Source organism: Saccopteryx bilineata, chromosome 2, assembly GCF_036850765.1.
Source record: "Saccopteryx bilineata isolate mSacBil1 chromosome 2, mSacBil1_pri_phased_curated, whole genome shotgun sequence".
Lineage (NCBI taxonomy): Eukaryota > Metazoa > Chordata > Mammalia > Chiroptera > Emballonuridae > Saccopteryx > Saccopteryx bilineata.
This window is the reverse complement of record NC_089491.1, coordinates 117,602,057-117,627,189: the sequence shown is the minus strand read 5'-3', so window position 1 is coordinate 117,627,189 and position 25,133 is coordinate 117,602,057. Positions and strand designations below refer to the sequence as shown.

At 45.5% G+C, this 25,133-nt stretch overlaps 1 protein-coding gene across 1 annotated transcript in view; it reads right to left on the bottom strand.

The window, feature by feature from the left end:
- Nucleotides 1-25,133, bottom strand: part of DYRK4 (dual specificity tyrosine phosphorylation regulated kinase 4) — a 59,120-nt gene that overhangs the window by 12,046 nt on the left and 21,941 nt on the right. The window contains 8 exon segments of the mRNA XM_066254379.1: nt 571-652; nt 3,002-3,140; nt 4,968-5,108; nt 5,394-5,530; nt 14,884-15,047; nt 20,682-20,820; nt 21,553-21,669; nt 22,836-22,916. Of these exon segments, the coding sequence (XP_066110476.1) occupies nt 571-652; nt 3,002-3,140; nt 4,968-5,108; nt 5,394-5,530; nt 14,884-15,047; nt 20,682-20,820; nt 21,553-21,669; nt 22,836-22,916 (1,000 nt within the window).

Here is a 25,133-nt window from a genome sequence, read left to right as displayed (position 1 = left end):
ATAGTTGTGTCACTTTAGTTGTTCATTCATTGCTTCTCATACGTGCTTTGACCAGGGTGGTGGTGGTGGGAGGTGCTCCAGTCAAGCCAGTGACACCTTGCTCAAGCCAGTGACCTTGGTCTCAGCCAGCAAATTTGGGCTTCAAGTCAGTGACCTTTGGGCTCAAGTGAGAGACCATAGGATCATTTCAATGACCCACACTCAAGCCAGCAACCTTGTGCTCAAGCTAGTGAGCCTGCACTCAAACTGGATAAGCCCATGCTCAAGCTGGTGAGCCTGCACTCAAACTGGATGAGCACGGGCTAACCTCAGGGTTTTGAACCTGGGACTTCAGCATCCCAGGTCAATGCTCCATCCACTGTACCACCACCAGTCAGGTGAATCCAACCTCATTTTAAAAAGGAAGAAATTTAAGCTCAGAGAATTGAAGCACCTTGTACAGGATCATAAGAGCAAGTATTACAACTGAGCCCAGACTAGAACCCATGGCCTTGTGTATGAAGTACTTGTACAGTAAGGGAAAGAAATCTCAATAGGAAATTTAGACAAAGAGACCAAAATGGGCCTTACCTTTCTCATTCTCATAGCAGCTTGACCCAAAATCAATAACTTTAACAGAGATTTGGCCCTTCTGGTATAACACTATGTTTGCCTAAAGAAAAGAAGGATATATGTCACATTTTTTAAATGTTGCCCTAGGCTCTCTATTGATGTAAATGTCTGCCATCCTCCAGGACCTGGTTCAAAATTAGACTACCTCATGGTAGACTCTTCCCACACCTTCTCCAAATTGCATTGTTTTAACCTTCCTTTGACTTTCCATTTGACTTGGTCTATACGTCTTATTTGGATCCAGTATTTGCTGCCTTGCAGTATTTGTTTTGAATGTATTCTGTTCTTTCTCCATACAGAGCATGGGTTTACTCTTATCTCCTTGGTGCCCAGTCCTATGCTTTGCTTACATAGGCCTTAGACATGTCACTGAAGGACCTGGAGGTGTCCATTAAGTGCCTAATCCACATACTGCTACGGCTGTAGAAGACCAAAAATTAAAAGGAAATAATTTGACTGAAATTTGTGATCCTTATGCTGAATTTGGGGAATACCAGGAGCTCCAGTAGTGTCATGGATAAAGAGGTAGAGCTCCCGGGCTCTCCTCCTTGAGGCGGAGTGGATACCACCTGGGGCGGGAAGATTCAAGTGCTGATGGTGTTTTCAAGGACCCGAATATTGATGAGTTGACTGTTATGACTATCAGATAAACTGACTATTTACTGAGTCCCTTTAACATTCTAGATATGGCATAGCAGGCTTGGTCTGAAACCTCTGGCACCACAAACTAAGAAAGTATAAACTCAGTCCTCAGGACCTTTTCTAAAAAAAACACTGTAAGAGTATGATCAGCAAGTCTTAAAAGAGTGAGAATTTCTAGTGTGTCTCCAGCCCAATGGGAAGGCTCCTCAGTGAGGGGAACTGGCCTTCCCAGGTGGCAGCAGCAAGCACTCTACAAGTGACATGGGCGCCTCAGGCCAGCACAGCTCATTCAGATGAACCACTATGTTCAGATAACTCGAATTCTCACGCCCACATCCATCAGACACTCTCCTGATTATATGCATGCTTCCCTACTGGGCACATACATTCTAATCTACTTCTACCTATTTCTCAAGGCAATCTATGACCTGATATTCTGGCTACTAGGTGTCTTGTTAATTTCCTTGGTGAGAGTCAGTCCCTAAACCCAAAGACCATGGTTGTTGTGACCCTTTGAAGCTGCAAAGCTAAGGATTTAGGAACTTGGATGTGGAGAGTAAACCCAAGTGCCCCACTCTTGCGAGACTCCTCCAGTCGGCCCTGAGTGAATACCTCCATCTAGACAATTTTTGACTGTCAAAATATCCCAAATGTACCCAATGGGTTAAAAAATTTTAAAAACTAACCATTTTGGGGTGTGAGAAAAAAGGAATGAGGAAAAGTTAAGGGGTATTTAAGTATCGGTGAGAGTCAGAAGAACCAGCTCCTACTCCCACATTCTTGCATTTTTATGCCTTTTCTCTATGTACCTCTCTGTGTTCCTCACATTTGCAATCATTATTCATCTCAGAAGCATTCACCTACCCATTGTCTGCCATTACTATTGTTAGGATCCTGTTAGGTCCTCAGCATAGACTGCTGAGAAGTCATGCTTCCTGGCCTTGAGGGACCCTGCCATTCAGTGTGTGTTTGTACAAATAAACAAACCACTCCTGCAGAAAGCAACCAGTGCAGTAACAGAGCTAAGTACAGAGTACTAGTAGGACATTACAGAAAGGTACCTTCACTCACAGTAGAAGAAGTCAGAGACTTCTTATGCCCTAGGACCCATTCAGAGTAGAGTGGATACAGTGAGGATTTAACACCACAGTGGTCCAGCCCCTGAATGACACATCTCTGCACACTTCCCACCTTCCACAGGAAAGCCCTCAGACTGTCCTACAGTGGTCCCTCGTCTATCGCAGGGAATAGGATTTTCCCCTATCGTCCCCGCGATAGGGGAAAATCTGCGAAGTAGCAACCTTATATTGATTTTATTTTAAGGCTTTATAACCCCTCCCCACACTCTTATAAATACTTCCTATGCTTATTTTACCCCAAAATAATTAAGATAATAATATAAAAAAATACCTATATACTGCAAAATCCCATGATATAGCAGAAAATCTGCGATACAAAATTAGATATATACAATTTAAAAATCCGCAATACAGTGAGACCGTGAAAAGTGAATCACAATATGGCGAGGGACAACTTGTACTCGTGTCTTCCTCAAAGGTGCCGCTTCTCTCTTCATTGCCCCCTTAGTCCTCACTGCATCGCACTTGACTTACTCAGCTTATGACTGCTTGGTTTCACCCTGGAGCTGTAGCCATGATGCTATCTAGTTAGCCCTGGGGAACAGATGGGGCTAACAGTTTCTGAGGGTAGGAACCAGCTCCCCTGGCAGGGCAGAAGTTGTACTCACAGGCTTGAGATCACAGTGAATGATTTTCTCTACATAAAGCATTTGCAGACACTTCAAAATAGAGAAGGTAAAGCACCGAACTACTGACAGACTGAAGCCTTGAAAGCTATTATTCTTCATTAACTCATACAAGTTGATTCTGGGAAAGAGAGAAAGAGATGTGTATCCATGTAAAAAGGATGATGCTGAGTTTGAACCTGCGAACAGTCCCGTACCACCTGGTTTCCCTCCGGTAGTAGACAAGCGTCAGAGCAGGAGGCACAGCTTTAGCGTCCTAGAAACTCAACTGTCCCATTGCTTCATGGTGGCTCCCGGGTGATGCTCAACTGTGCTGGCCTCTCAGATGTCCCCTCACCCCCCCCCCACTTCTTATGTGACAATGTTATTTAAACACTTTGTTATGCTTCGGGTGTTAAGAGGTTGGGTCAAACTTCTAAAGTAGTCATAGTTCTTCAGGACCTTGGGAGGGCTCCAGGAAGTCCACCAGTTACTCAACCCAGCAGCCCCCTCTGCCCAGAACTATAAAGGCTGTCTAAAGATGTCAGGTGCCTGGAGGTAAGGGAATAAGACAGGGACAGATGGGGGCTGAGGTGAAACCTTCCCCTATCTCTTCCAAGCCTGACTTCTTGGACTCATCTGTCACTTTTCAGGAATGAGGGCTTACTCTTGCCAGTTTTTCCTAAATTGTCTAGACAAGAAGGAGCCTGCAATATTATATAAAACCTACCATATTATATGAAATCTACTAACTTACAAATATTAGAAACTAATGCAAAGCATTTTAGAAGAAAAACTTATTTGTGGCCCCCCAGCTGACGACCTCTGTACAGACTAGGATGGGGAGCGGAGTGGCAGGACACAGCCCAGGGGCGACTGCACCGGCCTCTTTCTGGTTTCTCCTGATCTTCTCATTCTAAATCTTATCTAACTGTGTCTGCATGTAAGAAGCCATTCATTCTTGCCAGGCACAGTGGAGACGTAAAGCTTGGCTGTAGCCTCATCCCAACGAGTGGTATGACCCTGGGCAACTCCCAGCCTCATCGGGCTTTGGCTTTTCCTCCAAACGCCTGTGCCTCCTGGCTGCTCGGAGCATGTTTAAGTACACTGGTGAGCTAACTGTCCGCTTGACTGACAGCCAAAAAGGCAGCCTGAAGTATCCATGTTGTCACAGGGAGGAAGTGCATCTCTAGAAAGTGGACACTTTGGGATCATCAGAGAGGGTGAGGAAAATGTCAGCGTCACTCCAGATTCAAATTTCACTGCCAGTGATGGGGTCAGGGGAACACCAAGTTACCAGCCCAGTGAAGCCAACAGCTCTGGGCTTCTGAGGGCTCGCCTCTGATTTTTCTCCTTTGCTAAATGCATTCTGGTTTCTGACTCTATTTAAGTTCTATCACATGGTCTTCTCAGAGAGGAAAGTAATCAGACTAGTATGCCCTTCCAATTAGCACACCCTGTCAACTCCAATATTCAACCAGGTGATGCCAATCTACTTTAATAGGGTTCTGCTTCTTACCCAAAAATCTGTTCCTCTCCTAATTTGCACAAAATCAAAGCTTTTTGCCCACTCTGAGCAGCCAGCTGCCTGTTCCCCCTGGGTTCTACCCTCTGCACCACAAGGCGGTAAAGATAGTGAATGGGGAAATGGTAGCAAAGAAGAGTCCTTTTCAACATATTTCAGCTGCGCTCTCAAGGGCAGAGGCCTTCTTTTTGGTTACGTCACCCAGGCCAGCACGCAGCACACCCTGCGTGTGCTTACAGGTGACAGTAAGATGGAGGGACGGGGTGAGAGGAGCAGCTCTGGGCCCAGTCTCCTCGCTCCCGGGCTTTCTCAATAACTGCATGGCCATTGTGTCACTAAATGTTTACACGAAGGAAAACCTAGCATTCTGACCTCAAAGTTTCTGTGCTGTCACCTTATTCTACTCTTCCAGAGAAAATGAGTTAAAAAGAAAAAGCAGCTGACCCCAGGAGTTCAAAGGTGATGCAAAGGTGACTACGGAAGTAGAAGAATTCCTTCATGTGCACCACATTGCAGGCATTGTCCTTGTCCTTCCTTCTGAGAGCCTCCAGGATCTTCAGCTCCACCAGGGCCTGGTGGTGAAATCTGCAGTGATTGGGGAGTGGCAGGGAGGGCGAGGAGTGGGGACAGAAGGCATGGTGTCATAGCATGCAGCAGTAGCCCATTTCCTCAGCCCCTCCCCTTGACCCCAGAAAAACAGAGAGCACCAAACACTCCATACTCTTGCCTCCCCTTCACCCCACCATGGAACCAGATCACAGAGAAGTAGGAAATGATTAGAGGAGGGGGCGGAGCGGGGAAGGGTTGGAATTTGAAGGGGCCAGAGTCATGCTGTCCCTCCTCCATAGCCCATGCTGCTATCCACCACACCTCTTCCTGTTTCTGATGATTTTCAAGGCCACCAACTCGTTGTTTTTGTGATCCAAGCACTTGGCCACCTGTCCAAAGGACCCCTTCCCAATCATCTCCAGAACCTCGTAGCGATAGGCAATGTGATCATGCAGGACCTGCAGAAGCCAGGCGAAGAGTAAGGAGCAGAGCATAAGGCTCCAAGGCTTCCCCTGACACTGGGAAATATCCATTCTCAGATCGTGGCTGCCTCTGGAGGGGAACTTTCTGAACTGCACTTGGCACCAGTGCAACTCCCACCCTCATCTCATTGCTACGGCAATGGTTAGGTTGTTGCCTGGATCCCAGGCCACCTGCATGGTACCAGGAAAAGTCCCGCAGGCTCCATCTGTCAGGCAGTGCAAACAACATTGAACGGTCTTTGGGAAGAGCAGCAGGTTGTTTGGGGAAAGTTCTATTTCTGACACTTATGTTTGTAGCGAAACCAGGGAGAGTATACAGGCATTATCCACACTGAAGTTCAAATTTAAAGGAGTCTTTTATTCAAAGCCAGCAACCACATGGAGACCTAAGTCAGTCAAATCATGCGGCCCCAAACACAATTTGGGGCTGGCTTTCAAAGACAAAACACATACTAGTTGAGATATGGGAAGAAGGGGGAGCTTAGCAAAGCATGATACAAAAGCAATAAAACATATTCATTAATTTTGCTAACAAGCTCACTAAATCGTTTTATTAAATTTTATTTTATTTTATTTTATTTTTTACAGAGACAGAGAGAGAGTCAGAGAGAGGGATAGACAGGGACAGACAAACAGGAATGAAGAGAGATGAGAAGCATCAATCATTAGTTTTTCATTGCAACACCTTAGTTGTTCATTGATTGCTTTCTCATATGTGCCTTGACCGTGGGCCTTCAGCAGACCGAGTAACCCCTTGCTCAAGCCAGTGACCTTGGGTCCAAGCCGGTGAGCTTTGCTCAAACCAGATGAGCCCATGCTCAAGCTGGCAACCTCGGGATCTCGAACCTGGGTCTTCCACATCCCAGTCCAACTCTGTATCCACTGCGCCACCGCCTGGTCAGGCTCACTAAATCTTACTGTCTTATACACTAAGACCATAAGCCAGCAGTTCTCAACCTGTGGGTTGCGACCCGGGGGGGGGGGGGGTGTCGAACGACCAAAACACAGGGGTCGCCTAAGGCTGCTAAGCGTTGAAGATGATAACACAGTGATGTTTTGCAGGCCTACCAAAAACATTTCTAAACATTCTAGGATTTATGAGCCATCTCTGAAACATCTGCAATTTGGTGAAACTAACTTCAAGGCCAGGAGCGGGGAGTTTTAGACCTAAGTAAATTCTAGGGTTACTTAGAGTTTTAGAAGAGAAGCTAAACCCATGATGGCAAACCTTTTCTTAAAAACCGCCCGCTTTCATAGTGAGCCAAATACAGCGCTGTTTGGTTGCTCCACTACTGCCCACCAGGAAAGCTGGACCGCCCACTAGTGGGCAGGAGGGACCAGGTTGACCAGCACTGCAAAAGTGGGCAGTTTTTTGCCTGACCAGGTGGTGGCGCAGTGGATAGAGCGTCGGACTGGGATGCGGAAGGACCCAGGTTCAAGACCCTGAGGTCGCCAGCTTGAGCGTGGGCTCATCTGGCTTGAGCAATAAAGCTCACCAGCTTGGACCCAAGGTCTCTGGCTCCAGCAAGGGGTTACTCGGTCTGCTGAAGGCCCGCGGTCAAGGCACATATGAGAAAGCAATCAATGAACAACTAAGAAGTCACAACGCACAACGAGAAACTAATGATTGATGCTTCTCATCTCTCTCTCTGTTCCTGTCTGTCTGTCCCTGTCTATCTCTGCCTATGTGTTAAATAAAAAAATAAAAAAAAGCGGGCAGTTTTTATAAAAAGGTTCGCCATCACTGAGCTAAATGAAGCTACTTGCTAAGAGCTTTTTTAAAGTTACCTATTGCTAAAAGCCTTTCTTGTCTATATTTCAATGTGTCTCCATCAATCAAAGAAGGCTTTGCATCTGCTCTGCCTCTTTCTAGCTAGATCTGGTTCTCCTCTTGACTTTTCCAGATTTAATTCTACCTTGGGGATAACAATACATAATTTGGACTTTTCTCAACTGAGAAGAGAAATCTTTTCCAAGAGCCAGACTCATCCATGTCCCTCCATGTGCCGGAAACTAGGAAAGAACTGTTTAGTTAATACAATAGGAAATTATCAATTTAAAAACTTTTCTGGGTGCCTTCAGATAAGCCGCATATCCACTCAGAGCTGCAGGGCCTTCATCTGTAACAGGGGTTCCAGATGAGATGATCTCAAAGGACTTTCAGCTCTGAGAATCTGTGATTCTTAGTGTTATACTCATGAATTTGGGAGAGATGAAGGAGAAGTTTGTGTACAAGTCTTCAGAATGTGTTTATGATTGTACAGTGAGGATCTGTTCCTATAAGAGGAATCAAGACCAGGAATATGTACAACGTCACTGCTATGTGGAATTAGATTGCACTACTTGTAAAGGTCTGTCATGAGTATGTATGGGGAAAGGGCGAGGCATGGATTCTGCACACGATGGTGCAAAGGTACATATGCTTCCCGGCATTTGTACATATCTTCTACATGCCACCAGTTTGGAAGAATTATAATTATTCAGTCACATGTCAATTCAGGCATTAATTGAAGTCAAGAACCAGGTGGTACTCATTTTTTATTGTTTCCTTAATATTTCCAGCCTAGCAAATACCCAAGCATATGTTAGTTTCTCAATCAATAGGTATTCAGTTAATATTTGCTGGCAGAATAAATGTGAGTGTGCAGTTGTGTTGCTTTCTTGGGAGTTTGCCATGTTCATGAATATTCGTGTGTGCACTGGATGCAATGAGGATGGAGATTCCAAGCATACAGAAAGCACGCACCTCTCTCTCTACCCCCCACCAAAACATAGTTATCTAAGTCTCAAGATTGAGGAACTGAGTTCCAGTGAATTAACTTAAAGGTAGTGCTGACATCTCTGGGTAATTTTCCAGAGACTCTAAGCCCAGATGAGGGGGAGAGGGAAGAAGAGGGGAAGGAGAATGTGAAGATGTCTGCCTAAAATGGTGGTAAGGTTTTTATTAAAGATTCTTAACCAAGGACCCATGAACAATCCCCCCACTCCGACTGAAATTCTGTCTGCGCAGAGTGCTTTTTTTTTTTTTAGGTGAGAGGAAGAGAGATAGAGAGGTGCATCCCTCATGCACCTCGACTGGGATTCACCCAGCAACCCCATCTAGGGCCAATGCTCGAGTACAAGCTATTTTTAGTGCCTGACACTGATGTGCTCCTATGGAGCTATCCTCAGTGCCCGGAGCCATGCTCAAACCAATCATGCCACTGGCTGCAGGAGGGGAAGAGGGAGGGGTGGAGAAGCAGATGGTTGCTTCTCCTGTGTGCCCTGACAGGCAATCGAATCTGGGACTTTCATACTCCAGGCTGACACTCTATCCATGGAGCCACCAGCCAAGGCCCCGAGTGCCTTTTCTGAAGTGAGAATTTATAGCTTTTATCAGACTCCCAAAGGGATCCTTGACCTAAAAATTTTGAGAACTAGGGTTGTAGATAGAACATTGTGCCAGAAACTCTACATCCTTGCTTCTCAAAATGTGGTCCAAGGACCAGAAGCATAGGCATCACCTGGAAGCTTTTCAGAAGGCAAAATCCTCAGGCCCCACCCCAGATATGCTGGATAAGGATTTGGATTTTTAATAAGAACCCCCCATGTGATTTTTGTGTATAGCACAGCTTGAGAAACACAGCCCTAAATGTTACTAAGACAATCTGCCTCTTCTGTAAAGATAATAAGATCAGTCCTGTCTCTTAAACTTAACCAAGTTATAAGAAAATGTCCAGAGGAGGAAATTCCTACAAGCCCGTCAGCCTGGTGGACCAGGTATCACGCATCTGGACATCCTCAGAAGTAGAAGCAGAAGGGATGCCTTCCACTGCCAAGACTTCACTTCAGGCTGGAAATGAGCCCTTTCCTGGAAGCCCCTGAGATGCAGATAGGAGAAGAGAAGAAATAGTCACTGGGAGCCATCTTTGGAACACTGAACGAAGTCAAGTACCAGGGACAATCGTGGCAAAAGCTTTCTTTCTCTCTCTCTCTCACTCTCTTTTGCCTTGCCTTTCCTTCCTTCCTTCCTTCCTTCCTTCCTTCCTTCCTTCCTTCCTTCCTTCCTTCCTTCCTCCCTCCCTCCCTCCCTCCCTCCCTCCCTCCTTCCCTCCTTTCCCTCTCTCCCTCTCTCCCTCCCTTCCTTTCTTTCTTTCCTTCCTTCTTTTTTTTTTTTGTCTGAGGGGAAAATGACATTTACTATATGTAAAGCCAGTAGCCATGGCCACCATCACAGCAACCTGGCCCATGCAGGTTCGCATTTGGTTCGAACAGATGATAATGAAACAACAGAGCCGAGAACTGGTGGGCCATTAGCTTTAATCTTAGCTTGCACCCGGAAGGCAAGAAGGCAAGAAATACACAATGTGGAAATACACTTCCCTTTCCATTCAGGGCTCCCAAAGCCACTGACTTATTTGAGTTTCCTAGAATCAAAGGTTTCTAACCTCACCATCCTTATTCACTTCTGTTCCCCATCTCCTTCTCTCTGCACAAACTGCACAACTGGCTTCTTCTTCAGCATTCTGCCATCTTGGCTCCTTCTGCTCTCCTCCACAAGGCCTTTCTCTGCTCTTCTCTCTAATGCTAATCTCAGGAACTGAGAGAGCAAGCTCCCAGTCTGCCCCATTTTATAGTGTAAAAATAAAAACCTTTAATCCAATATACAAACAAGGAAGTCTCTAATACAAAATCATTTATCTGAGGCATAATGGGATTCCTCATGAAAGTGCATCACCCAACATCATGCAATCAGTCAAGGGTGTGGGAAAAAGCTTACCCTTAAAACTAAGCCTTATTCCTGGACTCTTGCTCCTTGTGACAGCTCCTAACAGACTGAACTGGGGTTGTGTTGCATTTGCAGGGATTTGGAATGGTGTGGATGCCAACTTGGACTTGGTGAACATGTTAAGGACACTACTCTTTTATGGATTCTTGCTGTATTGGCCAAGAGTTTGCTTAAAGGCCTTAATCACTGTAAAAAAAAAAAAGACTGGATAAAGAAGATGTGGCACATATACACTATGGCAGGGGTCCCCAAACTACGGCCCGCGGGCCGCATGCGGCCCCCTGAGGCCATTTATCTGGTCCCCACCGCACTTCCGGAAGGGGCACCTCTTTCATTGGTGGTCAGTAAGAGGAGCATAGTTCCCATTGAAATACTGGTCAGTTTGTTGATTTAAATTTACTTGTTCTTTATTTTAAATATTGTATTTGTTCCCATTTTGTTTTTTTACTTTAAAATAAGATATGTGCAGTGTGCATAGGGATTTGTTCATAGTTTTTTTTTATAGTCCGGCCCTCCAACGGTCTGAGGGACAGTGAACTGGCCCCCTGTGTAAAAAGTTGGAGACCCCTGCACTATGGAATACTACTCAGCCATAAGAAATTATGACATCGGATCATTTACAACAAAATGGTGGGATCTTGATAACATTATATGAAGTGAAATAAGTAAATCAGAAAAAAACAAGAACTGCATGATTCCATACATTGGTGGGACATAAAAACGAGACCAAGAGACATGGACAAGAGTGTGGTGGTAACGGGGGGGGGGGGGGGGGGGGGGGGGGGGGAGGGAGAGGGGGAGGGGCACAAAGAAAACTAGATAGAAGGTGACAGAGGATAATCTGACTTTGGGTGTGGGGTATGCAACATAACTGAATGACAAGATAACCTGGACATGTTTTCTTTGAATATATGTACCCTGATTTATTGATGTCACTCCATTAAAATTAATAAAAATTTATTAAAAAAACCCACTAAGCCTTAGGCTATAACCACCCTGCCTGCTTACAGCCTGTCTCCCACACCCAATGCAAACTATAAGTGAGCAAACATATATCATATTTAAAAACTTATTTGACCAACACTATAAAATAGAAAAAAGAAAAGGCCCATATGTTATAAAGTACCATACCCCAGATTCTGAAAGGCACTGTACCTCACTTCATCAGGTTCACATAGAGACACCCAGTCTAGATAAATTTTGAAGATTTTTTTTTTTTTGTATTTTTCTGAAGCTGGAAACGGAGAGAGACAGTCAGACAGACTCCCGCATGCGCCAAACTGGGATCCACCCGGCACGCCCACCAGGGGGCAACGCTCTGCCCCTCCGGGGCGGGGCGTCTCTCTGTTGCAACCAGAGCCACTCTAGCACCTGGGACAGAGGCCAAGGAGCCATCCCCAGCGCCCAGACCATCTTTTCTCCAATGGAGCCTCGGCTGTGGGAGGGGAAGAGAGAGACAGAGAGGAAGGAGGGGGGGTGGAGAAGCAGATGGGCACTTCTCCTGTGTGCCCTGGCCGGGAATCGAACCCGGGACTTCTGCACGCCAGGCCGATGCTCTACCACTGAGCCAACCGGCCAGGGCCAGAAGAGTTTTATTGAAAAAGGAGATTTGTTAAATATGCCAGCCACATATGGCTAACACGGGGCAATTGCAGACCCAAATTGTGTGCCCCGAGTACATTTTAGAGGCTGGTTATATACCCTTTGACTACATACAGGTTGGGGGTGGGGGGCATGACAGCATGACATAATCATTAGCAAGATTAACATTTAACAAGATTTACGTTACAGCCTGACCAGGTGGTGGCGCAGTGGATAGAGCATCGGGCTGCGATGCAGAGGATCTGGGTTCAAGACCCCGAGGTCGCCAGTTTGAGTGCGGGCTCATCTGGTTTGAGGAAAAGCCCACCAGCTTGAACCCAAGGTCACTGGCCCCAGCAAGGGGTTACTCGGTCTGCTGAAGGCCCACGGTCAAGGCACATATGAGAAAGCAATCAATGAACAACTAAGGTGTTGCAACCTGCAATGAAAAAACTAATGATTGATGCTTCTCATCGCTCTCCATTCCTGTCTGTCTGTCCCTGTCTATCCCTCTCTCTGACTCACTCTTTGTCTCTGTAAAAAATAAACAAATAAATAAAAATAAAAAAACTTTATAAAGAAAAAGATTTACGTTGCCTTAATAAGATTAACAGTTATCTAGGGCAGTGGTCCCCAACCCCGGGGCCGCGGACCAGTAGCGGTCCGTGGGCCATTTGGTACTGGTCCACAGAGAAAGAATAAATAACTTACATTATTTGTTTTATTTATATTTAAGTCTGAATGATGTTTTATTTTTTTTTAAATGACCAGATTCCCTCTGTTACATCCATCTAAGACTCACTCTTGATGCTTGTCTCATAAGTTCGACAATTATGTTTAAAAATACTACACTTTTTGCCTGACCAGGCAGTGGCACAGTGGATAGAGCGTTGGAATGGGACGCGGAGGACCTAGGTTCGAGACCCCGAGGTCGCCAGCTTGAGCACAGGCTCATCTGGATTGAGCAAGGCATCACTCGGTCTGCTGTAGCCCCCCAGTCAAGGCACATATGAGAAAGCAATCAATGAACAACTAAGGTGCCACAAGGAATTGATGCTTCTCATCTTTCTCCATTCCTGTCTGTCTGTCCCTATCTGTCTCTCTAGACTCTGACTCTCTCTGTCTCTGTCACAATAAAAATAAAAGGAAAAAAAAGAGCTTTTGACTGCCTTTATAAAAAAAAATACACTTTTTACGCCAATCGCATAATTTTATTTTGTGCATTTATCTGTCCCACCCTAAAGGCCTGTCCATGAAAATATTTTCTGACATTAAACCGGTCCATGGCCCAAAAAAGTTTGGGGACCACTGGTCTAGGGGATTTACAGAAAATGTTAAAACTTTCAAGGTAATACAATCAAAGACATTCACAAATCCTTTTAGTATCTATCTCTCCTCCTTTGCCTAGAGGTCCACGTTAATCTCAGGATTCCAGGAAGGGAGGGAGAGCTAAGATCAGTGTAGGGTGGTAGGTTAATTTTGTCTCTTATTGAAAGCAAAAGGGAGTTCTTCAGGTAACCTTAATCCTTTCAAAGAACTTAAAAATCAAATGACCCTAGTTGTCCTTGTAAGTCAGGAGACTTTTATATTCTTTTTCCTCTATTTTCCAAAGAAAGGACAGGAAAGCCTGACCTTTTCTTCCTAGAATATCAATATTAATTTGCAGCTTTTTGGTACCTTACAACACATATATGGGTTGTGTGGAAGAGATAAGAGAGGGAATGTTGGGAGACTGCATCTTACTCCACACCCAGTCCGTTTCCAATAGGTCTGGGGCCATGCTAAAGAGCCTGTGGGAGTTCACCCAGGATACTTGTTACCCCAACTACTCTTGGCAACAATCATATTCTGTTAGCAGGGTAGTTTGTATATTGATTATATGTTGAAATGTTGTAAAGTACCCGTACCTCACTCCCGCGGGTTTATGTAGAGACACCAAGTCCAGATGAATTTTGAAGGGTTTTATTAAAGGAGGAGATTTATTTAATATGTCGGCCGCATATGACTAACACGGGGCATTGCAGACACAAATCATGCATGCCAAATACATCTCAGAGGCTGGTTATATACCCTTGATCACATACAGGCTGGGGGGAGCATGACACGACACAAGCTTATAACATTTGTTTAGGGAATCCATAGAAACATTAAAACTTTTAAGGTAACGCAATCAAATACATTTACAAATCTTTCCGCGTCTATCTCCCCTCCTTTGCCTAGAGGTATGTTACTCTCAGGATTCCAGGAAAGAAGGAAGAGCCAAAATCAGTGTAGGGTGGTATGTAAATTCTGTCTCTTATTGTAAGAGAAAAGAAGTTCCTCAAACAACTTTTATTCTATAGTTAAAACTAAATGACCCATTGTCCTTGTAAGTCAGGAAGCTTCTACATTCTTCTCCCTCTCCTCCCCAAGGAAAAGACGGGACAGAAAGCCTGACCTTTCTTCCTAAAATATCAATATTAATTTTGCAGCCTTTTGGTACCTTACCACATTTCCATTTATAAATATGGCATTTCTTGGTTTAGCACTTTCTAGAATCCTTCAGGATACCTAGTTCTGGATATATCTGATAGATACGTGAATTCCAAACTGCCCTCTTGATGTTCCACTTATCTGTCAGACTTCACCCTTACTGGACTATTGCCCCTGAGACAGAGGAATTCCAAGAAGCTGGCAAGCCGCCTCAAGGAGGAACATTCTGGACATACCAGAACTTTTGACTCAGTACCCCCTCAGGCTCTCCAAAACACTATAAAAATTGCCCCTAGTCCGTAACTGGTGCTCTTCTCCCAGAGAAGTGCCCGGCAGGGTTCCTTTCTTCCTTTCAATAAAGCCTGTTACTCTGGTCTTTTCAAACTCCCATGGATTCCAACAGTATCAGCATCAAATGCTATAAAATACCCCATGCATTTTCTTCTCTCCAGACCTTCTTGTCCCAAGCCCAACCCCCTGCAGTGTCCATGACCTACTCCCCCATCACCTTTATATAGGAGCCATGTGCATCATCAAAGCTCATCTTGCCGAATTTCTCGGGAGACACTTTGAGCTTCTGGGCTCCAAGCCCCAGGAACCACAGCTCTGTGTAGCCCAGGATTTCACTTTGCTCATAAGAAGACAGCTGGCTCCTAAAACACCTTAGGGCCTCTGTATGAAAAATACTGCACTGGTCAGTTAAGTGTAGTCTGCCCAGGACCTGACCCGCCCATTCCTCCCCTGCGCCCTGTCTCAGGGGCTGAGCAGCCCTTTCCTCAGCCAGGTGGCTTACTCCTAAATGGTTCTGCACCTCGAGTCTCAGAGGCTGGAACTGGAACACGGACAAGGTGTTTGTAAAGCCAGGAGCCACGGCCAGGGCCATCATCAGAGCAGCCCGGCCCATGCAGGTTCGCATTGGATTCGGACAGTCGGTAAAGAAACAGCAGAGCCAAAAACTGATGGGCCATAGTCTTTAATTCTAGCTTGCACCCGGTGGGCAAGTAAAAATACACACTGGGTTCCAAAACCCAGTCACATTCAGTGCTCACAAAGCCACTGACATATCCGAGTTTCCTAGAATCAAAGGTTTCTAGCTCACCAGCCTTATTCTCCTCAGTTCCCCATCTCTCTCCTTATCCCAGATACAAACTCTACACAAACTGGCATCTCGCTCAGCACTCCACCATCTTGGCTGCTTCTCCTGGCCTCCTCCACGTGGCCTTTCTCTGCTCTCCTCTGCTCTCTCTTCTAATGATAATCTCAGGAACCAAGAGCGCAAGGTCCCGCTCTGTCCCTATTTTATAGTGTAGAAATCCAAACCCTTAATCCAATACACAAAATAGGGAAGTCCCCAATACAGTCACTTCTCTGAGGCATGATTGGATTGTACCACCCCACATCAAAATGGGTGGGAAAGGCTTAATCCCAAAACCAAGCCCCAGGCTACAAGGATTCTCAACACACATTAATATCACCTGGGCAACGGCCTCTTTAACAAAGTGAGCATAATACATTTTATCTGCCCAACAGTGTTATATTGATTTCAACAAGTCAGAAGAAAAACACGAAGGAAGTGAAAGGGGGAATTCAGTCTCCAAAGGGCTGTCTGTTGTGGCAGCATGGGTGAAACATTCAGGCGTAAACTTGGTGCCAACAATAGTATGTAGTTAAGGCAGGTTACCCAAGATAATGTGGTACTGGGCTACACAGAAAGTTTTCCCTGACAGGGTCTGAAAGTACAGTGTCTTCAGGGGCCAAGCAGGTCATATAAACGTGACTTGGAAGGCCCAGGAGGTATTCCCAGCAGAGCCAGTGAGTCCCTCAGACTATGCGCAAGGAACGTGTGTTAGCGCTTCTCCACCCTAACCCGACCAAACCACATCAGGGGCTGGTGTTTGGGCTGAGCGGGTGGGCTTGGATTCAAACTTGAGAGTGCTGAGAGAAGAAAAACCAGGATGGGGGATGAGGAGCACTATGTTACTTGAAAAACTGTGGAAGTGTTGGAGAAGGAATTGCCAGGGGGAATTAAAAAGACCTATGGGGCCAAGATTTGTGTGTGTCTCCATATTCAGGGCAGCCATGTGTAAGCTGAATAAGGCGTGTTCTTTGTCCAGAAGAACAAGTTCTATCAGAACAGGGAGGCAGATGGATATCAGCTTTTAATTTTTATTTATTTATTTTTTGTATTTTTCTGAAGTGAGAAGTGGGGAGGCAGAGAAACAGACATCCGCATGCACCTGACCAGGATTCACCCAGCATGCCCACTAGGGGGCGATGTTCTGCCCATCTGAGGCATTGCTCCATTGCAACTGGAGCCATTCTAGCACCTGAGGCAGAGTCCATAGAGCCATTCTCAGTGCCCGGGCCAACCCTGCTCCAATGGAGCCTTGGCTGCGGGAGGGGAAGAGAGAGATAGAAAAGAGAGGGGAAGGGTGAAGAAGCAGATGGGCGCTTCTCCCGTGTGCTCTGGCTGGGAATCGAACTCAGGACTTCTACATGCCGGGCCGATGCTCTACCACTGAGCCAACCGGTCAGGGCCTATTTTTATTTTTTTTAATTTTTACCTTTAATTTGTTGTGTTGACATGGTTTCAAGTATCCCATTCAATATATCACTACCTAACCCCTGCATCATGTCCCCATGTCCCAAATAAAGTCTCTTTCCACTCCCATTTAGCCCTCTTTGTCACCCTTCCCCCTACCTCCATACCCCCTTTCCTCTGGGAATTGCTACCCTGTTGTCTGTATCTATGAGTTTTATATATATATATATATATATATATATATATATATATATATATATATATATATATATTAGACTAATACCTTCACCTGCTTTGAACCCATCCCCTCTTCCCCCTTCCCTCTGATAGCTATTCATTTGTTCCCTGTGACACTGCCTCTGTTTTTGTTTTCTTCCTCAGTTTGTTGTGTTCATTAGGTTCCACATATAAGTGAGTTTCTGTCTGCATTTTCTGTGCCTTGGTGGGTGTGGGAGAGGCCAATGTGTGTATAAGGACCAGCTGCCTCCTGCTGGGAGCTGGCAGCAGCTCTGTAAAAGGGCTCAAGTTCCTTAAGATTTGCCCCCACTTTTCAGCTCTTCTTACAGCTGCCTGGTTTTCCCACAAGGTCTTCTGTAGAAAGACTATGGAGTACAAAGACTACAGAGTGGGCGCAGACTGGCCTCACCCCACCAACCCCTCTACAGGTTGCAAGCTTGTTGGGTTAGGGTAGCTGAGGTTGGGAATACAACGTTAGTGGGATCCCCTACTTCACGGGTCTCTTGGTCAGGAGCTCAGTTCTGGGAAAGTGGCCTCCAGAGCCTAATCCCTCGGCCATTGCTGGATGCTCCAATTCTATTTCTCCCCAGAGAGGTGAGCAGCAGGCTCAGGTTGTGTGGGGCCAACAGTATCCTCTCAGAAGTTCTTTCAGCTGGGGAGCCCCTGTCTCAGGGAAGAAGGTTGAGAGTCTTGCACTGGGGCTTATTCTGCCCCACCAGAAGGTGGCTAAGCTCCTTGACCAATCCCAACAGCAGGCTCTAAGGAACTCACACTTTGAATGTCTGTGCTCTGAGCCTCTCTCCCTTCCCCCTGTGGAACTTAGCCCAGTGGGGCAGGATGTCCAGGACTTGGGCCAGCTGACTGTGAAGCTCTACCGGGCCCAGAACATGCGAGCTGCTGTTGACCACAGAAAGCCGAATTCACTTCAGCTGGGTTTGGTGCCTGACGTATTTTTCCTTTGGATACGCTGCTAGTAAGGGTAGTTGAGTTCCGCTCTGATGTTCTCTGTAGCTGGCCACTGGGTGTGTTGATTCAGGCCTCTTAGAAGGGATCCTGGTGTCAGATCAGTGTAGGACACTGCCCGTGACTGGCCCGCAGCAACTTTTTTGGAGTGATGAGGAATCCAGAGTTTGTGGCTGCCTCTGCTGGGCTTAGTTCCACATGGGAGGACCAAGCTGCACACTGTATGGCTTTTATCAGCACCGGGGCTGGGGGCAAGTCAGCAAACGGCCCAAGTCTCCCTGAGTTCCACCGCCTGCTGCCTCTGTCGGCTGGCTGCTGTTGGGCTGCGCCACTGAAAACACCTCTGGTAGAGTCTGGGGCTGGGGCAATTGAGGGATTAGGGAAAGCAGTGGGTGTGGCTCCCACTCCAGGGACCCAGGTGTACTAAATTTTTTTCACAGACCTCAGTAAGGTATGGCCACTAGGAATCCAGTGGGTGTGGCCTCTGAAACCCAAACATGTGGTCTGACAACGGGCCAGTTTGTACTGAGTCTCCCAAGAGGCAGAAGCACCAGTCATATTCTTGTGAAAGTATAGGGGAAAGCTCCGGCCTCAGCGCCAAGAAAATAAGTCACTTCACACCCCTGCTTCCTGGCCAAGGCTGCTTATTTCTCAGCAGGGCCTAATCTCCATAAGGTGGGGCAAGAGAGACTCCTGAGGGTGGAGAGGTTGCGGCAGTTGGAACATTGTTGGGCAGATAAAATATATTATGCTCACTTTGTTAAAGATGGCGCTGCCCACGTGGAAGCCCGTTGCCCAGGTAATGATATTAGTTGACCTTTTTGCTTGGGATGAGTGTGATTATGTTAATGTGTGTTGGAGGAGGGCTTTCGCACCAAAAAGTGGGTTTTTTTGTTTGTTTGTTTTTACAGAGACAGAGAGTGAGTCAGAGAGAGGGATAGATAGGGACAGACAGACAGGAACGGAGAGAAATGAGAAGCATCAATCATTAGTTTTTCATTGCGCGTTGCAACACCTTAGTTGTTCATTGATTGCTTTCTCGTATGTTGCTTGACCGCGGGCCTTCAGCAGACTGAGTAACCCCTTGCTGGAGTCAGCAACCTGGGGTTCAAGCTGGTGGGATTTTTGCTCAAACCAGATGAGCCCGCACTCAAGCTGGCGACCTTGGGGTCTTGAACCTGGGTCCTCTGCATCCCAGTCCGATGCTCTATCCACTGCGCCACCGCCTGGTCAGGCCCAAAAGTTTTAAAAGGAAGAGAGATCACATTGTTCTGGGAGAAGAGTGATTATGTTCTAGGAGAAGCCCATGCTGTAGGAGAGCAGAGAAAGGCCACATGGAGGAGGGGAGAAGTAGCCAAGATGGCAGAGTGCTGAGGGAGAAGCCAGTTTGTGCAGAGAGAAGGAGATGGGGAACAGAGGTGAATAAGGCTGGTGAGGTAGAAACCTTTGATTCTAGGAAACTCAGATAAGTCAGTGGCTTTGGGAGCCCTGAATGTAAAGGAAGTGTTTTCCCACTGTGTGTATTTCTTGCTGGCCGGGTGCAAGCTAGGATTAAAGTTAATGGCCCACCAGTTTTTGGCTCTGTTGTTTCATTACCGGCTGTCTGAATCAAATGCGAACCTGCACGGGCCAGGTGGCTGTGATGGTGGCCGTGGCTACTGGCTTTACAAACATCAACATTTTGGAATCTGCCCAGATAAAAGCTTTTTAAAGGCAGAACTAGCTCTCAACTAAAATATCTCCTCATGGGCAGTTTCTGAGATGTTTAAGAAGAAGGAGGACAAACAATTTCAAAGATGTGGGGTAACAACTTTGAGCAACAGATAGTGTTGGGAAATGGCCAATGCTCAGTGGATTTAGGTCTTCCTTTGAACCTTGCTAGGACAAATATCTGAACCTCGTGTGGAGTCAGCTTTTGGCCAACAACCTCTGTGTGACCTTTCAGGCCCGATCATAGGCAATGACAAAGGCTTTACCTGGCAGACGTCATGGGGAAGCTGCCCTCCCCACGCCACCCTTGGCACACAGCCAATGCATGAAGTCTGGGAAGAGTTGCAGTCAAGGACGCTGGTGCCCTTTGCTGGCCATGCTCTTATACACACCTAACCAAGGAGCCTCCATTCAGAGGCCCCCATGGGTACTTTCGCCAAGATCTCTTTATCAAGAAGGGGGAGGGGCTTCAAGACATTTCCTCTAAGTCTGATGCAGTACTCAGCATTTTTCTGCTCCTAGCCCTTCACCCTACCTCCTCCCCTATAAAAGCATGGGAGCCTCCCTAGGCAGTGAGCTAGTCCCTCTGACTGTGCTGAAACATTTGACCCTGGCCTGGTGCCGGTCTTCAGCAGGAAAATGGAAAGGTGGGGAGTCAGTTTTCTCCCATTTAGCCTCCTGCTTACACTGTCACAGGAAGTGATGGAAGGCTGGACGACTTTCATTTTGGCTTCTTGCCTTAATTGATTATTCCAACACCTGGCAGCTCTGCCTTCTCCAGCTCAGCTCAGCTACTCACACTTGACCATCTGTAAGCACCCCCACCATTCCGTGCTACTGCCCCAAAGGCATACCTGTTGCTGTCAGAGGCACCTTGTGCTTCCTTCGTGGTTTCTCCTTGGACTTGGGGTATTGGGTGTTAATGCTTGAAAGGCAAGGCATTTCTAAAGCCTTGTTCTCAGAGGCCAGTATTTGCTTGTGTGTTTCAGTCTCCTATTCAGGGAAAGAACTTGTGGTAAAGGACTCCTCAGGCTTTACCTGGGTGTCCTGAACCATTTACCTGACCAAGAGCACCCACATCCAGCCAGGCTCTACTCCTAATAACACACTGGCTAGAAATGGTCATTATGAGACCATAGGCTTTCTCAGTCTGTCCTTCAAAGAAAGTGTCTGTCCGACTCATTCTCTGTGAGACTCATGGACATTACAGCATGCAGATGACAACAACTCTTACTGCAGAAATGATGTATTTTAAGAAACAGTCTTTTATTGTTGCTCTTGAGAAGGTCAATTCCTAACTAGATCAAGTGACTTGTTCAAGGGCACAAACACTAGAACTTTCGTGTGCATAACACCTTCTCTAACTTGACACTTTGTCACATTATCTAATTTGGTTCTCACTCAAAGAAAATAAGAAACATTGGAGGCAAAAATAAAAAACATTGTATATGTTTCTACCATTTATACACCAGACACTTCATCTTTCCGATCCTCAATAAATCCTAATGATAACCCTATAGAGAGTTTATTCTGTAGATAAAAGAAAGTCAATGACTTATTTGCTGGAATTTACATCCTTTGTAAAGAGTGAGAACAGGACTAAAACCCAGCTCTTCAGCTGACATTGTGCTTTTCCTCCACCTGGGTTTTTATAAACTTGGTTCTGGACTGATATCAAGTCTTTCATTTGCCTACTCAGGGTCATGTCTATTGCACAGCACTCACCGTCCACAGCAGAGGTGGCTTTAGCACTACTTTGTGGCTGATGAGTGGTAATTTACTCATGTTTTTCTTCGCCTTGGCATCCACAAAAGGGAGTGCAGCAATGCTGGTGTTTATATTCTACAGAAGGAGAAAGTGGCAAAGTTATAGAAGCCTCAGGCAAGAAAGCGTCTTGGGGAGTTACTTCTCCCAGCATCCTACTTACCATAAGGATGAACCTGAACCAAATCCAGGCTGAAATTTATTTAGTTATTTATTTAAAGTGAGAGGAAGGGAGATAGAGAGACAGACTCCCACATGTGCCCCCATCAGTATCTACCCGGCAACCCCCTTCTGGGGCCAAAGCTCAAACCAACCAAGTCATCCTCAGTGCCCAGGGCCGATGCTCAAACTAGTCTAGCCACTGACTGCAAGAGAAGAAGAGAGAGAGAAGAGGGAGAGGGTGGGGTAGAGAAGCAGATGGTCACTTCTTATGTGTGCTTTGACTGGGGATGGAACATTGGATGTCTACATGCCAGGCTGATGTTCTATCCACTGAGCCAACTGGCCAAGGCCCAAAATTTATTTTTAAAGTTCTTGAAAAGAAGAGCAAAGTGGTCAAGCAGATGGTCTCTGGTTGTAATCCCTGCTCCACTTACTAGCTGTAGACCTCAAAACAAATTATGCTCTCTATCTAAGCTTCAATTATCTTATCACTAACATGGAGACAACAATGGGACTCACATCATTGTGAGGTAAATGAGACAATCTATGTGGACCATTGAATAAGTGCTAGTTATTATTATCACCATTCCAATATCCTCTTTTTTCACTTTTATTTATTAATTTTAGTGAGAGAGGAAGGGAGAGAGAGACAGAAACATCAATCTGTTCCTGAATGTGCCCTGGCTGGGTATTGACCCAGCAACCTCTGCGCTTCTAGACAATGCTTTAACCAACCAAACCCTATTTTACAATATCTTACAACCCTAACATGGGAAAGTTCTTCTTGCAAAATTTCCTTGGTGCAACACAACTCCTATTTTCTCTACATTATTGACTTGGATTCCTACTCACTTGGATTCCTTCCCACCTTGCATTGATTAACTAATTGATTGATTAGGAAAGAGGTAGTCTATCAATAAATAGCAACAGACAGCATCATGTGGAGGTGGGGTATGGTGGTATGGATAGAATGTACTCATCATGTTATGCTGACTGGACTAAAAATGACTGTTAAAAACTACCCTGGCCACCTGCCTGCCCTCATCCTACCCAGAAAAAAGACACTCAGCATCCCTTCTTACCCTACACAACAATCAGGTCATTCTGAGGTCCCTGGTCTTAGGAAGTGGCTTCTCAGCTGGAACCAAAGGCTTACTCTCAACCTGGATCAAGAGGAAGAATACTGGAATAGTGCTTGGCATGGCTCCACCTCCTGCCACCAGACATTTATTTCGCTTCATTACAACAAACAAGATACACTTGAAGCCAGCTCTCCTGACCCCAAAGCTAGGACAAACTAAGGGAGACTCAGAGAAGTGCTGAATGAATTTATGAATGACTGATGGAGTGAATACCCAAACAAATGATCTTTCTAGCACTGTTTATCCTGGATTAACCTGTCTTATGGTTTATACACTTAAAAAAAATACACACACATCATATAACCCTTTCTTCTAGTAAAATCTTAACTTGAAGCCCTAAACATGGGAAAAGATAAAAGCTGAACTGTTCTTGCTAAAGAGAAGACAACACCCATAGTCTTGCCCAGGAATGCTTTTAACCTCAGAGTGGCTTTGAAGGTGCCTTAGTGGAACACACTGGAGTAGAGGCCTGAACACTAGTGACTTGATCAGAAGAAACTTCACATCTAGAAATAAGTGGAGAGGGGAGACGAAAACAGCAGAGCAGTCAATTGTCACATGTGCCTTGACTGGGGATGAAACCCTGGCCTAAAGGGCGAGTAGTAAGCCCACAATGAAGGCATGTGGCATATGTATAGTGCACAGATAACAGTTATCTGATGGTTATGCATTTATTTTATTTTTAAATTATTTTTATTCATTTTTTAGAGAAGAGAGAGAGAGAAGTGGAGGAGGAGCAGGAAGCATCAACTCCCATATGTGCCTTGACCAGGCAAGCCCAGGGTTTTGAACTGGTGACCTCAGCATTCCAGGTCAATGCTTTATCCACTGCACCACCACAGGTCAGGCTATGCATTTATTTTAATATCCATTTGAAAAAATATATCTAGCACATTAAGCCTGTTATTAGGTCCAGGTCCAGGTCCAGGTCCAGGGCCCCTTACCAAAAGCCTCAACTAGTCAGATTGAACTTTAGGTGACCCAGGGCCAGGGAAGTTCCAGTAACTCTCCACCTGAGTGATCCTGATTGATATCTTACCTCCACTTGACCCTTGGACATCCTGTTAATTAGTCATCCCCCCCATTCACTGACTGAATGTTCTGCTGCTTGGTCATTAATCACCACCCCTCCATTGCTTAAACCTTCCATTGTTTAGCCGACACAGGTAACAGAAGTTTTCCCCCTGCAGCAGGAAACACAGCCGAACTCAGTCTTATGTTGTAAAGTACCAGTACTCCAGATGCTGAAAGGTATTGTACCTCGATTCTGCGGGTTTACGTAGAAACACCAAGTCCAGATGAATTTTGAAGAGTTTTATTAAAGGAGGAGATTTATTAAATATGCCAGCCACATATAGCTGACATAGGGCAGTTGTTGCAAGCCCAAATCATGTGCAAGCCCCCAAAATATTTCAGGGGCTTTATATACCCTTGATCACACACAGGTGGGGGAGTGCATGACATCATGGCACAAGCTTACAACATTTGTTTAGGGGATACACAGAAACATTAAGACCTTTAAGGTAACACAATCAAAGATGTTTACAAATCTTTTAGGGTTCATCTTCCCTCACTAGCCAAGAGGTATTTTACTCTCAAGATTCCAGGAAGGGGGAGGAATTTCAATCAATGTAAGGTGATATGTAAATTCTGTCTCCTATTGAAAGAGAAGAAGTTTCTTGGTTAACCTTTATTTTATATTTAAACCTAAATGACCCATTGTTCTTACAAGCCAGAAACTTCTACATTCTTCTCCCTCCCCTCCCCAAAGGAAGGATGGGACAAGAAAGCCTGACCTTTCCTTCTAGAATATCAATATTAATTTTGCAGCTTTTTGGTACCTTACAACACTTATAGAGGATAAAGCTTTCCATCCTCTCGGAGATGACCCCACTAGGGTCTCAGCCCATCTGTTTGCAGATGCATAAATAAATTTTTTAAAACTCATCAGGCCTTGTGCATCCTTCCTTTGGTGACCTAATACCTATAATTTTGTGATTGTTATTATTTAGAATGAGACTAAAATTTTCTTTAAAAAAAAAACACTGTGATTACTATGTAGATATGGCAAAAATCATAAAGGTGGCATTCAAGCGGCTAAAGTGTGGCAAAAACAGGCAACAGCTTGAGTCTAGGTCCTGCTCTTTGACGCAGAACCCAGGGATCTCCTCCTTCCAGCCTTCTCTTAGGAACTGAATGATACAATCCTGACATGCCAAGGTTGCAGGTTCGATCCCT